The sequence below is a fragment of the Mandrillus leucophaeus genome, unplaced genomic scaffold, assembly GCF_000951045.1.
Source record: "Mandrillus leucophaeus isolate KB7577 unplaced genomic scaffold, Mleu.le_1.0 Scaffold850, whole genome shotgun sequence".
NCBI classification, from domain to species: domain Eukaryota; kingdom Metazoa; phylum Chordata; class Mammalia; order Primates; family Cercopithecidae; genus Mandrillus; species Mandrillus leucophaeus.
The window spans coordinates 604,467-618,746 of record NW_012109253.1 but is presented as its reverse complement, the minus strand read 5'-3'; the positions used below and the strand labels follow the sequence as shown (position 1 = coordinate 618,746).

At 37.4% G+C, this 14,280-nt stretch overlaps 1 protein-coding gene across 5 annotated transcripts in view; it reads left to right on the top strand.

The window, feature by feature from the left end:
* The window catches only part of ECT2 (epithelial cell transforming 2), a 71,502-nt gene that overhangs the window by 37,631 nt on the left and 19,591 nt on the right, over positions 1–14,280 (top strand). For all 5 annotated transcript variants that reach the window (XM_011968615.1, XM_011968614.1, XM_011968616.1 and 2 more), the window contains one exon: positions 14,132–14,210. In XM_011968615.1, the coding sequence (XP_011824005.1) occupies positions 14,132–14,210 (79 nt within the window). The remainder of the gene's footprint in view (positions 1–14,131; positions 14,211–14,280) is intronic.

Below are 14,280 nucleotides of genomic sequence, written 5' to 3'. Positions count from 1 at the left end.
GTTTTTAGTTACTTCAAATATGGCTTTTTTCTTAAAATACGCATATTTAAAATATAGTTTGATTAATTTCAGCACACATATGCTCCCATGAAACCGTCACTATAATCAAGATGAGGAACATTTCCATCACCCCCAACATTTACTCATGCGCCTTGGTAATCTCTTTTTCTGGCCCATCCTGTTTTACCCTTCCCAAGGCAACTGTCTATCATTGTAATTTAGGAATGCCTCAGATACTGCGGGTTAGGTTGCAGACCGTGACAATAAAGGAAATATCCCAATAAAGCAAGTCGTGTAAATTTTTTCATTTCTCAGTGCGTATAAAAGTTATGTTTACACTATACTATAGCCTGTGAATTGTGCAGTAGCATTAAGTTTAAAAATTAATGTACATACCTTAATGAAAAATTATTGTTAAAAATGCCAACAGGCGGGGTGCGGTGGCTCACGTCTGTAATCCCAACACTTTGGGAGGCTGAGGCGGGTGGATCATGAAGTCAGGAGTTCGAGACCAGACTGGCCAAGATGGTGAAATCTTGTCTCTACTAAAAATACAAAAATTAGCCAGGCGTGGTGGTGCGTGTCTGTAATCCCAGCTACTTGGGAGGCTGAGGCAGGAGAATCGCTTGAACCCAGGAGGTGGTGGTTGCAGTGAGCTGAGATTGCGCCATTGCACTCTAGCCTGGATGACAGAGCAAGACTCTATCTGAAAAAAAAAAAAAAAAGAAAAAAGAAAATGCTAACAATTATCTGAGGCTTCAGTAAGTTATAGTCTTTTTGCTAGTGGGGGATCTTGCCTTGATGTTGATGACTGCTTACCAGGGTGGTGGTTGCTGAAGGCTGGGATGGCTGTGGTAATTGTTTCTCTCTCTCTCTTTTTTTTGTTTTTGTTTTTGTTTTTGAGACAGGGTCTCACTCTGGTCACCCAGGCTGGAATGCAGTGACACAGTCTCAACTCACTGCAGCCTCCACCTCCTCCCACCTCAGCCTCTTGAGTAGCCGGGATTATAGGTGTGCACCACCATACCCAGCTAATTTTTATGGCTTTTTGTAGAGATGGGGTTTTGCCATGTAGCCCAGACTGGTCACAGACTCCTGAACTCAAACGATCTGCTCACCTCAACCTCCCAAAGTATTGGGATTACAGGCATGATCCACCACACCCGGCCGGCACTTTCTTAAAATAAGACAGCAGTGAAGTTGGCCATATCAGTGGACTTTTCCTTTCATGAACGATTTCTCTGTAGCATGCAGTGCTGTTGCACAGAATTTAACCCATATTAAACTGCAAAGTTGGGGTCCGTTCTCTTAGATTTTTACACCATGTTATCAACTAAGTAGTATTCTAAATCCTTTCTTGTCATTTCAACAATGTTCACAGAATCTTCACCAGGAGTAGATTCCATCTCAAGAAACCACTTTCTTTGCTTATATATAAGAAGCAGCTCTTTTATCTGTTCAGGTTTGTTTATGAGATTGCAGCAATTCAGTCCCATCTTTAGCCTCTACTTCTAATTGTAGTCCACTTGCTATTTCTGCCACATCTGCAATTCCTTCTGCAACTGAAATCTTGAACCCCTCAAAGTCATCCGTAAGGATTGGAATCAACTTCTTCCAAACTATTAATGTCGATATTTTGACCTCCCACTATTGACAAATGTTCTTTTTTTTTTTTTTCCTTCGTTTTAATTTGTACCTCCTTCTTGGCTGAGCTCTGGCTTTTGGTTTTGTCTCCCTCACCTCTCTGCTGCCGACTACTGCAGGCTCTCTGAACCTTGACAGTTACTTCCCTTGAGGTCTCTACCCATGCCTCCTATCTCTCACTCTCAGTTTTACCTGCCCGACGTAAGGTCTTAAATGGCAACCCAGATGGTGAATGCTTTCCAGTAGGTTTTCTTTTTCTTTTCTTTTTTTTTTTTTTTTGTCAGTTCAAGTTTAATAGAAACTGCAAAAGATCAATTGGCTTATGCCCTCTAATGATACAGCATGCAAACCAGTGGCCTGCCCCACAATACAGCTCACGCCATTCCTACCAAGGGAAGAAACGCCGGCCTCTGTAACCCCTGTAGGAAAGGCCTGCTCTGTAACACACCACATCTCAGCTGAATCTAAAGTCTAGTGTTTTACTTATGAAAAGAAAATAAAAGAGAGGTTTTGTTGTGGCTGTCCACTGCAGCCTGGAACTAAAATATCCCAGTGCTCACTTCTACTTGGAAAAATATTCTTTGTTCTTTTGGATATCATCCAGTAGGTTTTCAATTGACTTAGTGATTCTTGTGACTCTTCTGATGGATCTGTTCTATCTGTGGCAGCTATAGCCTTATGAAATGTGTTTCTTAAGACTTGAAAATTGAAATTACTCCTTGATTCGTGGGCTGCAGAATTGGATGTTGAGCTGACAGGCATGAAAACAAAATCTCCTTGTACATCTCCATCAGAGCTCTTGGATGACCAGGTATATTGTCAATAAGCAGTAATCTTTTGAAAGGAATATTTTTCTGAGCAGTAGGTCTCAAGAGTGGGCTTAAAAGATTTAGTAGGGCAGGGTGCAGTGGCTCATGCCAGTAATCCTAGCACTTTGGGAGGCCAAGGTGGGCAGATCATTTGAGGCCAGGAGTTTTAGACCAGCCTGACCAACATGGCAAAACGCCGTCTGTACTAAAAGTACAAAAATTAGCTGGGTGTGATGATGCACGCCTGTAATCCCAGCTACTCAGTGGCTGACATACGAGAATTGCTTGAATCCAGTAGCTGGATGTTGCAGTGAACCGATTGTGCCGCTGCACTCCAGCCTGGATGACAGAACAAGACTCTTCTCTCAAAAACAAAAAAGAAAGAAAAGACAATTTAGTAAACCATGGTGATGTGCTGTCATCCATGCTTTGTTGTTTCATTTATAGAGCACAGACAGTCAATTTAGCATAATTCATAAGGGCCCTAGTGTTTTCAGAATGGTCAATGATCATTGGCTTCAACATAGTCAGTCACCCCTAACAAAAGAGTCAGCCTGTCCTATGAAGCTCTGAAACCAGGCATTGACTTCTCTCTAGCTGTGAAAGTCCTAGAAAGCACCTTCTTCTACTGGAAGGCTGTTTTGTCTACACTGAAAATCTGTTGTTTAGTATAGCTACCTTCTTCAATTATCTTAGCTAGATTTTCTGGATAACTTGCTGTAGCTTCTCCATTAGCACTTGCTGCTTCACCTTGTACTTTTATGTTACAGAAATAGCTTCTTAAACTTCCATGAACCAACTCTGCTAACTTCAAACTTTTCTTCTGCAACTTTCTTACCTCCCACAGCTTTTGCAGAATTGAAGACAGTTAAAAACTTGTTCTGAATTAGAGAGGGGCTTGTTCTGGATTGTTAAGGCTGGTCTGATCTTCTGTCTGGACCACTCAAACATTCTCCATATCAGTAATAAGGTTGTTTTACTTATTATTCATGTCACTGGAGTAACACTTTTCATTTTTCTTCAAGAACTTTTCTTTTGCATTCACAGTTTGGCTGTTCGGTGCAAGAGGCGTAGCTTTAGGACTATCTCTGTTTTCATCTTGCCTCTCTTACTAAACTCAACCATTTCTAGCTTTTGATTTGAAGTGAGAAATGTGTGACTCCTCCTTTCACTTAAATAGTTAGAGGACATTGTAGGGTTGGTTATTACTTTCAATATTGTTGTATCTCAGGGAATGGAGAAGCAAGAGGAGAGAGAGGCGGGGGGAATGGCTAGTTGGTGGAGCACTCAGAATACACACACATTTATCAATTAGGTTTGATGTCTCATCGGCATTGTTTGTGGTGTCCCAAAACAATTACAATAGTAACATCAAAGATCACTGATCACAGCTCACTGTAACAGATAAAATAATAATGAGAAAGTTTGAAATATTGAGAGAAGTAGCAAAATGTGATAGAGACATGAAGTAAGCACGTACTGTTAGAAAAATGACATGATAGACCTACTTGACACAGGGTTGCTTACAAACGTTCAATCTGTGAAACAACAACAACAGCAACAACAAAGAAAAAACACTGTATGTGAAGCACAATAAAGTAAAGCACAATAAAGTGAGGTATGCCTATATGCACTTTCTATGATTTGATACACATGGAATATTTTGTCTGGCTTTTTTTTTTTTTTTTTTTTTACTCAGCATAATTACTTTGAGATTAGTCCTTATTATTGCTTATTTCAATAGTTAATTTTCTTTTATTTTCCATTGTATGACTATATCACAATTCATCCATTTTCATGTTTCCAGTTCTTGGCTATTCCAAGTAAAGCTGCTGTGAACATTTGTGAACAAGTTTGTATAGACATGTGCCTTCATTTCTCTTGAATAAATTCCTAGGAATAGGAATGGCAGGTCAGATAGTAGGTTTTTCCTTTTTTTGGTGGAGGGGGTGGTATCTCATTCTGTGACCCAGGCTTGAATGTGGTGGTATAATGTTGGCTCACTACAACCTCCACCTCCCAGGCTCAAGTGATCATCCCACCTCAGCCTTTTGAGTAGCTGGGACTACTGGTGCTGTGGTACCATACCTGGCTACTTTTTTCTTTTTTTTGTGGAGACAGGGTTTCACTGTGTTGTCTAGGCTGGTCTCAAACTCCTGGAGTCAAGCAGTCTGCCTGCCTTGGCCTCCCAAAGTGCAGGAATTACAGGTGGAGCTACTGCACCCAGCAAGGTGTATGCATTTCTAAGAAACTGCTGAACTGTTGGCAAGACGGTTGTATTATTTTGCATTCCCACCAACAGTGTGTGGTGTTCCAGAGTTTCCACGTCCTTACCAACAATTGGTATGGTCAGTGATTTCATTTTTTATTTATTTTTGAGATGGAGTCTCTGTCACCAGGCTACAGTGCAGTGGCGTGATCTCGGCTCACTGCAGCCTCTGACTCCCTGGTTCAAGTGATTCTCCTGACTCAGCCTCCGAGTAGCTGGGATTACAGGCACATGCCACCACTCCCAGCTAATTTTTGTATTTTTAGTAGAGACGGGGTTTCACCATGTTAGCCAAGATGGTCTCGATCTCCTGACCTCATCATCTGCCTGCCTCGGCCTGTGATGGGATTACAGGCATGAGCCACTGCTCCCGGCCTATTTTTTACTTTTTTATTCTTACTTTTTGAGATGGAGTCTTACTCTTTTGCCCAGGCTGGAGTATAGTGGTACAATCTCTGCTCACTGCAACCTCCCCCTCCCAGGTTCAAGCAATTCTCCTGCCACAGCCTCCCAAGTAGTTGAGATTACAGGCACCCGCCACCATGCCCAGCTTAGTATTTTTAGTAGAGACGGAGTTTCACCATGTTGGCCAGTCTGGTCTCGAACTCCTGACCTCAATCTGTTCACCCTCCTCAGCCTTCCAAAGTGCTGGGATTACAGATGTGAGCCACCACACCTGGCCTGGCCAGTCATTTTAATTTGTGACATTCTAATAGATGTTTGGTTGTCTTTCCTGGTGGTTTTGATTTGCATTTTCATGACAAATGATGTTAAATGTCTTTTCATGTGATTGTTTGCTGTCGTATTACTTTCTTTGGTGATATGCCTGTTCAAATCTTTAGTCTACTTGAAAAAAAATTGTGTTTTTTTTTTTTGTAATTGAATTTTGAGAGTTCTTTATATATTTGAGTTAAAAGGCTTTTTTTAAAAAAAAAAAAAAGATACATGATTTGCAAATATTTTCTCCTAGTTTCTGGCTTGCTTTTTTCTTTTTACAATTTCTTGAAAAAATAAGAGTTCTAGATTTTTAAGTCTAATTTAGCAAATTTTATTTTAGTGGATTGTGCTTTTATAGTTTTATCTAAGAAATATTTGCTTAACCAAAGGTCAGAAGGATTTTTTTCTTATTTTCTTTAAGAATGTTTGTGGGATTAGTCTTTAGGTAAAACTCATTTAGGTCTATGATCCATTTTGAGTTAATTTTTGTACATGGCGCATGGTATAGATTGACGTTCATTTTTTAAAATATGGAAATCTATTCTAGCAGTGTTTGTTGCAAAGAGTATCCTTTCTCCACTGAATTGTTTTTGTACCATTGCTGAAAGTCAGCTGACCATAAATGTAAAGGTTTATTTCTTTACTCTCAGTTCGGTTTCATTGATCTGTATGTCTGTGCTTATTCCAGTATCACACTGCCTTGATTACTGTACTTTAAGTTTTGAAATTGGGAAGTATGTGTCTTCCAACTTTGTTCTTTTTGAGAATTGGTTTCACTATTCTGAGTTCCATAAATTTGGCATGTTGCTTTTAGGAGCATCTTGTCAGTTTCCGAAAAACAACAACAACAAAAAACTGTGGGGAATGTGTATAGGAATTTTATTGAATTTGTACATCAATTTGAGGAGTATTATCTTAGCAATATTATTACTATTTTTTGAAACGGAGTCTCGCTGTTGCCCAGGTTGGAGTACAGTGGCATGGTCTCGGCTCACTGCAATCTCCACCTCCCGGGTTCAAGTGATTCCCCAGCATCAGCCTCCCGAGTAGCTGGGACTACAGGTGTGCACCATCACGCCTGGCTAATTTTTTGTGTTTTTAGTAGAGATGGGGTTTTATCTTGTTGGCCAGGCTGGTCTCGAACTCCTGACCTCGGGTGATCCACCCGCCTTGGCCTCTCAGAGTTCTTCGATTACAGGCATGAGCCACCGCACTTGGCCTATGTTAGCAATATTAAATCTTCTGATTTATGAATATTTCCATTTATTTACTTTTAGTTTCTTTCAACTGTATTTTGTGGTTTTTCAGAGGATAAGCTTTGTGGGTTTCTTGTTAAACTTATTCTTAAGTATTTTATTCTTTTTGATGCTATTGTAATACAAAAATTAGCCAGCCATGGTGATGTGGTGTGTGCCTGTAGTCCCAGCTACTCAGAGGCTGAGGCAGGAGAATCGCTTGAACCAGGAGGTGGAGGTTGCAGTGAGCCAAGATTGCACCACTGCACTCCAGCCTGGGTGACAGAGTGAGATGCTATCCAAAAAAAAAAAAAAAAAAAAGTCTTTCAAAATTGTCAAAATACATTTTTGCTTGGAATTAGTAGTTAGACAGTTTTATGTTTGTTGCTGCCAAATGTTTTAAAGTCATGGAGCTTTAAGTCCAGCCTAAATTGAAATGATCTTCATGTAATTCTTTGATATGTGAGATTAAATTAATATTATTGATTTAATAAAAACAGCTGTATTTTCTGAGTTATTTACAACATACCCATGTATTTCACTTTAGGTTCTTACTTAGGTAAATATCTGATATTAACAGGTTATAATTCTGATTAGTAAAAAGTAACTTAAAATAATGACTAGCTCTAATACCTCAATTTTCATAATGAATCTAGGCATAATTGCTAAAAAATTTATGTAACTGTAAATGGGATAAACATTTATAACTAAACTTTGCAAGTAATTTGAAATCTTTAAGTTATGTTACATTAAATTAAGTAATAGACAGCTCATTAAATGCCTGAGTCATATCCAAATAAGAGAAAAATGAAAACAAATTGCTGAATATAAATAGGCTGGTTCTTAGATTCGTAAATTTTATAAAAATACTAACTATGCTTAGATCTATTAATACACATAACATTATAAGAGGACAATACGTTTTTTTAATTAAAAAATAATGATTTTGTCAAATTCACAGGTTATTTAAAGTTTGTTTCAAAATATAAATTTAAGAAGAAAATTAAAATTGGAGGAGAAACTAGTGGGGGGAGAGAGAGAGAGAGAGAGATGCAAAGATAGTTATGGATATAAAGATGTATTTTTAGTTAAATAATAATTTTTAAATGTGTGTGATAAATTTTTCTTCTAAGGCAAAATGGTTGTTCCAATATCAAAAACGAAAAATTATAGGACTAAGTAGGTGTTTGAGAAAATGATATAGGATCTAAACAAGTCACAGAGGGTTTATGAAGGCTAGGCTTTATAAAGGAAGGTTTATGTGTGATCAGGTTGACAGGGTTGGAAAGGATTTCTTTGTAAGTTTTTTCTAAAAATTAAACATTGGTGTCAGGAGTGCACTGATTGATCTAGGACCAAAGTCTGAATCTCTATGTTTAAAACAATGAGTTTTACTTGAAGTATTGATCAGCTTTTAATACAATTGCAATAGGTTTTAATTTTTAATTCCAGAATCTGTTTATCAGCCATCTTCTAAACTGCGGGTGTTTTCTGTTTTGTCCTACATTTCTTCCTGGCATCTATTTAACTTCCCCATTTCAGGTTAAAAATACTGTCTTCTTTATTTAAAATGATTATTTTAATTAATTCATTCATTTATTTATTGGAGGTAGTCTCACCCAGTCACCCAGGCTATAATGCATTGGTGTGATCTCAGCTCACTGAAACCTCTGCCTCCCGGGTTCCAGCAATTCTCCTGCCTCAGCCTCCTGAGTAGCTGGGATTACACGTGCACGCCACCATGCCCTGCTAATTTTTGTATTTTTAGTAGATACGGGGTTTTGCTTTGTTAGGTGATCCTCTCACCTCGGCCTGCCACCGTGCTGGAGTTGGAGGCATGAGCCATCACACCCAGCCTTATTTCTTAAGGTAGCATTTTCCTGAAATTTCTCAGATTCAAGTATCAGGTTCAACTTGTGTGTGTGTGTTTGAGTGACAGGGTCTCACTGTCACGGGCTGGAGTGCAGTGGCACAATCTTGACTCACTGCAACCTCCACTTCCCAGGCTCAAGCGATTCTCCTACCTCAGCCTCCCGAGTAGGTGGGACTACAGGTGTGCACCACCATGCCTGGCTAATTTTTTGTATTTATTTTTAGAGATGTGCTTTTGCCATTTTGCCTAAGCTGGTCTCAAACTCCAGGGTTCAAGCAATCCACCCACCTAGGTCTCCCAAAGTGCTGGGATTACAAACATGAGCCACCATGCCCGGCTGGAGGTTCAGCTTCTGCTGTGTCTCATAGCACATGATTTTCAGGTCATACATTGATACCTTTTGCTTTTTCACCTTTTGAGAAGGCATAGGTTGATAACTCTTTGCTTCAGCTTTTTTCTATAAGCTTTTATAACTGTTTTCTGTGTTTGTAACTCTGCTGTTATATCCTGACACTAAAATGTTCATCTTGAAGGCCTTGATCCTTTACTTGTGGCTTTTCGTGATGTGTCTGAATTGTTAACAGTTATTGTGTAACATTGTTCCTTTGTCTAATTAAATTCAAGTGCTCTTTTCATCTGGCTCAACTTCCAGGTTATCTAAATGAGCTTCCCCCAAGAAGGAACAATCATACTGCAGAAAGTTTTTCTTTGCCTTTTTGATAACTGGCCTAAGAAACAGATTTTATGTTTTATCAATAAAATGTCCTGTGTTGCCTTTATTAGGTTTTTGATTACTTAAAATAAAACCCGTATGCATAATATACAAAAGAAACAACTGAGATTTTAAAAGGTTAAGGTTTTTTTTTGTTTTTTAATCCATGTAGCTCTGTATTCCTTTTAAAGCCTTGTGATTATCACTCTGGTTACATAAATGACTATTATTTCACAAGTGACCTGTGATCCTGTTTTGATCAAATGTCTTGAGACTTTCAACATCTTCGACAAACTTCCCCAAAATCAAATTCTAGTTTTAGTCTTTTTTACCTAAACTTAACTGAGATTTATGAGGTGGAACCCCTGGAAAGCCTCAAAAGATTTTTCTCATCTTGAGAGATATTAAATTATTAGGCTTATTTGATAAACTGTGTAAAAGACATTGACAAATGATAAGTGATACTAGATCTTCTTTTAGTTGCATTTGTGGGTATTTGTTGATATGTTTCACAAATTATATAAATTATAGAAGTCTGTTATTATAATTTTGGTTATCTTAATGCCATGTTTAATAGAGATAACTGCATTTTGTTGTCAGTTGCAAACTTTCATCAGCTTCTTAGACTATGGCTATTCTAAGTTTTCATCATCTAGTTACGGTTTTGAATTCTTCTCTAAAAGCACTGATAATCATGAAAATGATTATATCTAACAAGTGCCCTTAAGTCAAGTTTCTGATAACTTTAAGATCAATGGACTTGATAAAAATTTCCAAGACTCTAATTTAAAAAATTGTTGGATTCATGAAACGAGATCAAGCAGAACAAAAATGAATTACGTAAGATTGAATAACTGATGAAGAAATGTTTTAATGACTTTGCTTCTTTATGCAAATGTTTTGTTTTCCAGACTTAAGGAAATCTTCTCTCTCAAGCTATCTATAATTTACAACAGTTTGATAAAGTATGCTTTTGTAAATATAGATAGAACTTTTTTTTCTATTTGATTCCTCCACAATTTGAAAACTTTTTGAGCATTCTTTTAGCAATATAGTTATTTACCTAAGTCTAATAGAAATCTGCTCTCTTTATACCAGAAAACAATTGAAAACATAGGTTATATTACCAAGGCTTTGACTGAAATGTCATATTTGACAATATGCATAAAATGCCTGCCTTCAAAGGTTCCTAGCCTTACAGTGAGTAAATTAAAAACTGTCACTTCTTGGCAGACCCAGGAACCTTAAGACTGTAAGTAAAATATAAAATCTGCCTTGGTTTGGTTTCCTAGCCTCAAGAGGTTTTAAAAATCTGAGATTTATATGTGATCAGTATTAAAAAAAAGTTATATTTCTAATAAAAAGCTATAATATACCTTTTAGAGTGTCGCTCTGTTGGTTGTTTTTGAATTCTTGTTATCTACCTATAGACTAGATCCTAAATTCTTCCGGGTTTCTCCAATCCAACTGTCTTCCATAAAATTGCTAAAAATGGGAACTGCACTGTTTCTAAAGCCCTGTCAATGGAAACTAGATAAATTTTAAGAAACAAGTCTTGTGCCTGATGTATGGGCCACATAAAATGTTCACCAAAATATCTTATGCTTTAATCAGAGACATTCAAACTGCAAACCAGGACAGGAAGTTGACATTTTTTTAATGCTGTAGACAGCCTTTCCCAAGACAATGAGGCAAGACTCCATATGATGACACTCCTACCCCTCTTGATGCCTGTCTTTTTGGCTTGACAAAATAATACTGTAATTAAATTTCACAATCAGTAACTGCTATAAGTAACTTGACAAAACCTGCCCTAAGAAATCCTTTTATTCCACTAGTAACTTTAGCAATATCTATAACACAACTTTTTGTTCAAAATGTACTGGTGGTCCCTTCTGTAGAGTTGGCATTCTTTGCTTTAGTTCAACCCAGTTCTAAAATACTACTCAATGACAACAATTAGTCTCATCCAGTACCCACAACAGTCTTTTGATTTGTTTAGTTAGTTGCCATCAGGCTTGTGTTCTGTTTCAAAATGATTGTACAAACTGAATTTATTATATTATTTTTTGTTATGATTTTTAAGCCTTGTTTTTATTGCTTGTCTAATCTTTGTAAAGCCAACTCTCCCAACAGGTTAATGTTAGCTTAACACTTTGAGATGGCTGCTAATACTTATGGAACTAACAAGATGGAGCTCAGTGCTGGACTTCAGGCAAACCTGCCCTGAGAAAATTTTCCCTTCTCTCCTTTTTGATACTCAAATATGGCCCAGCTCCCTGACATAGACCCTCTATATCTTCCCCACAATGTGGGATGGAGACAACCAGGACAGGTTTGTCCAGGCCCTGAGGGACAATTAAGCCTAACTTCAAGATGATTGATTAGCTTTGCTTTCAGAGAACGATCTTGATCAAAGGGGGAAATGTGAGCGTTGATTATACAAAATTGGATCATTCTTGTTATACCCAACTAAATCAGAGTTGAGGGCCAGAGGGGAAAAACACTCAGGGCACATGGCAGCTGTTCTAATAGTTAAATTTTCCACAAGCCCAGCGGCTTAAAATGGCCTGCTATAATCCTACAATCGGTTTTACCTAATAGTTGCTGAAGCAACCTGCCATGACTCTGTAACTAGTTTTACTCACTACTATCATTCACCACTCAGCTTGCCAGTTCCCCAAAACTTTACTAGTGTCAGTGAACTTTCTTTAAAAACAATACATAATCACATTTCTCTTTCTAATAAAACTCCCAACCTTCTCTTTATTATTAGAACAGACTTGATTATTTGAAGACCACCTGGTCAGTATGTATGCCCTGAAGTATAATTCTTGCTTCGCCGATAAAAAGTAAAATTAGAAATGTATATTTTATTTTTGACTTTGACATTATTGCTATCTTCAGTTTTACTAAGCTTTTCTTTTGTAGCGTTTAATTTGCTGTTACTCTTATCCAGTGTATTTTTCATCTAAAACATTGTAGCTTCTATCTCTATATGACTGATTTGGGTCATCAGAAATGACCACTGCTTCCTTTTTCTTTTAAGTCTTATATGCTTTCCTTTTGTACTTTCCTACTTCTGCCAAAGTGTTGCCGCCTTATATATCATGTACATATGAATTGCAAGAAAATCTTGAAGAACAGTTCATGTGCAGAACAGTTACAGATACAATCAAATCTCACCAAAAATTCACTTGTGTTAAATGCAGAATTTTGTTGTTACGAGGCTAATGAAAAATGATACTTTTATTTGGTCAATAAATAAGATCTTTTAAAAATATCTTTCATGTTTTTGCTTAAAATGTTCAATCCTCCTTGCAGTTTTTTGAATTTATGACATGAGTATAATAACTTTACTAATTCACTCATCTCTGTTTCAGGTGTGTTTTTTTTTTTTTTCCTCATTAGTCTTATTTTCCTGTTTCTTTGCATACCTGGTATTATTTTATTGGATTCTAGACATTATCGGTTTTACTTTTCTGAGAGCTAGATATTTTTGTATTCTTAAAAATGTTTTTTAGTTTCTCCCGGCATGTAGTTAAGTAGCTTGCAAACAGTTTGATATTTTCATGTCTTGCCCTTAAACTTTGTTAGGCAGAATCAGAACACTATTTAGTCTGGGGTTAATTTTCCCCACTATTGAGGAAAGACCTTTCTTAGTACTCTACCCTGAGGTCACATTAATCTTGAAGTTTTCCACTCTGATTGATGTCACCGTTCCATGCCATATGAGCACTGAGCACTGTTACCTCTAATTTTTTAACATGTCTTCCCTAACCTCGGATAGTTTTCTTACACACATGCAGTGATCATGTTGAGAACTGTGTACACAAGGAAGCCTTCCGAAAACAGAGGGAGTTCTCTCTGTGCAGCAGTTTTCCAGTAATTTGCCCTTCAAACTAGGCATCTGATCACACTGGACTCCCACATTTGTTTCTTTCTCTTAGGGATATAGCTAGGCACTATCTGTGCTTTCTTTGCTTTCTCTAGGCTATAAGCCAGGACAGTTGTAGGGCTTGTCTTGTTTCTGTTTCACAGAAATGGATGTTAAGTGTCTTGAGAACCCTTGTTTCTTTATATTTTGACTGATTTTTTTAGTTGTTTCAGGCAGAAAAGTAAGTTCATCCCCTGTTATTCTATCTTGTCTGGAGCAGTAGCCTTAGTTTTTATTTCAGTGAAATGATTAGCCTATGACTTGGGAAGACTTCCATAAAACCTTATTTGAACTTATATTGAGAACTTCAAAATTTTATTAGTCTTAATTTTGTACAGGTTTAATGTGTTTTATAAAGTGCATAGGCTGTATAGTAAAGAATATAGAAAGGAATAATAGTAAAACATACTTTTCTGAAGGAGTCTATGGAAGTTTTTTGTTTTTTGTTTTTCTTGAGATAGAGTTTCACTCTTATTGCCTAGGCTGGAGTGGAATGGTGCGGTCTTGACTCACTGCAACCTCCGCCTCCTGGGTTCAAGTGATTGTCCTGCCTCAGCTGCCGAGTAGCTGGGATTACAGGTGCCTGCCACCATACCCAGCTAATTTTTATATTTTTAGTAGAGACAGTTTCACCATGTTGGTCAGGCTGGTCTCGAACTCCTGACCTCAGTGATCCACTCCTCTTGGCCTCCCAAAGGGCTGGGATTATGGGCGCAAGCCGCCGCACCTGGCTGGAAGTTGTTTGTTTGTTTTCCTCATCCTGGGCTCCATAGGCATGGAAACTTTTTTAATGTAATAGGATACTTTTAAGGAATATTTTAACTGATTCACTTGTCAAAATTAAGACATTCACATCAAACACAACTTGTGACATAAGTTGTGTTTGTTGCAGTTTTCATGTTCTATTTTAAAAGTTTTAAAAATCACTTTTTCAGGCATATTAATGAGGATAAGAGAAAAACAGAAGCTCAAAAGCAAATTTTTGATGTTGTTTATGAAGTAGATGGATGTCCAGTAAGTATTCTTAGCAATAATTACTTTATTTTTTCCTTCTTGTTAATGAGGTTTCTGTGGTTTCAATATA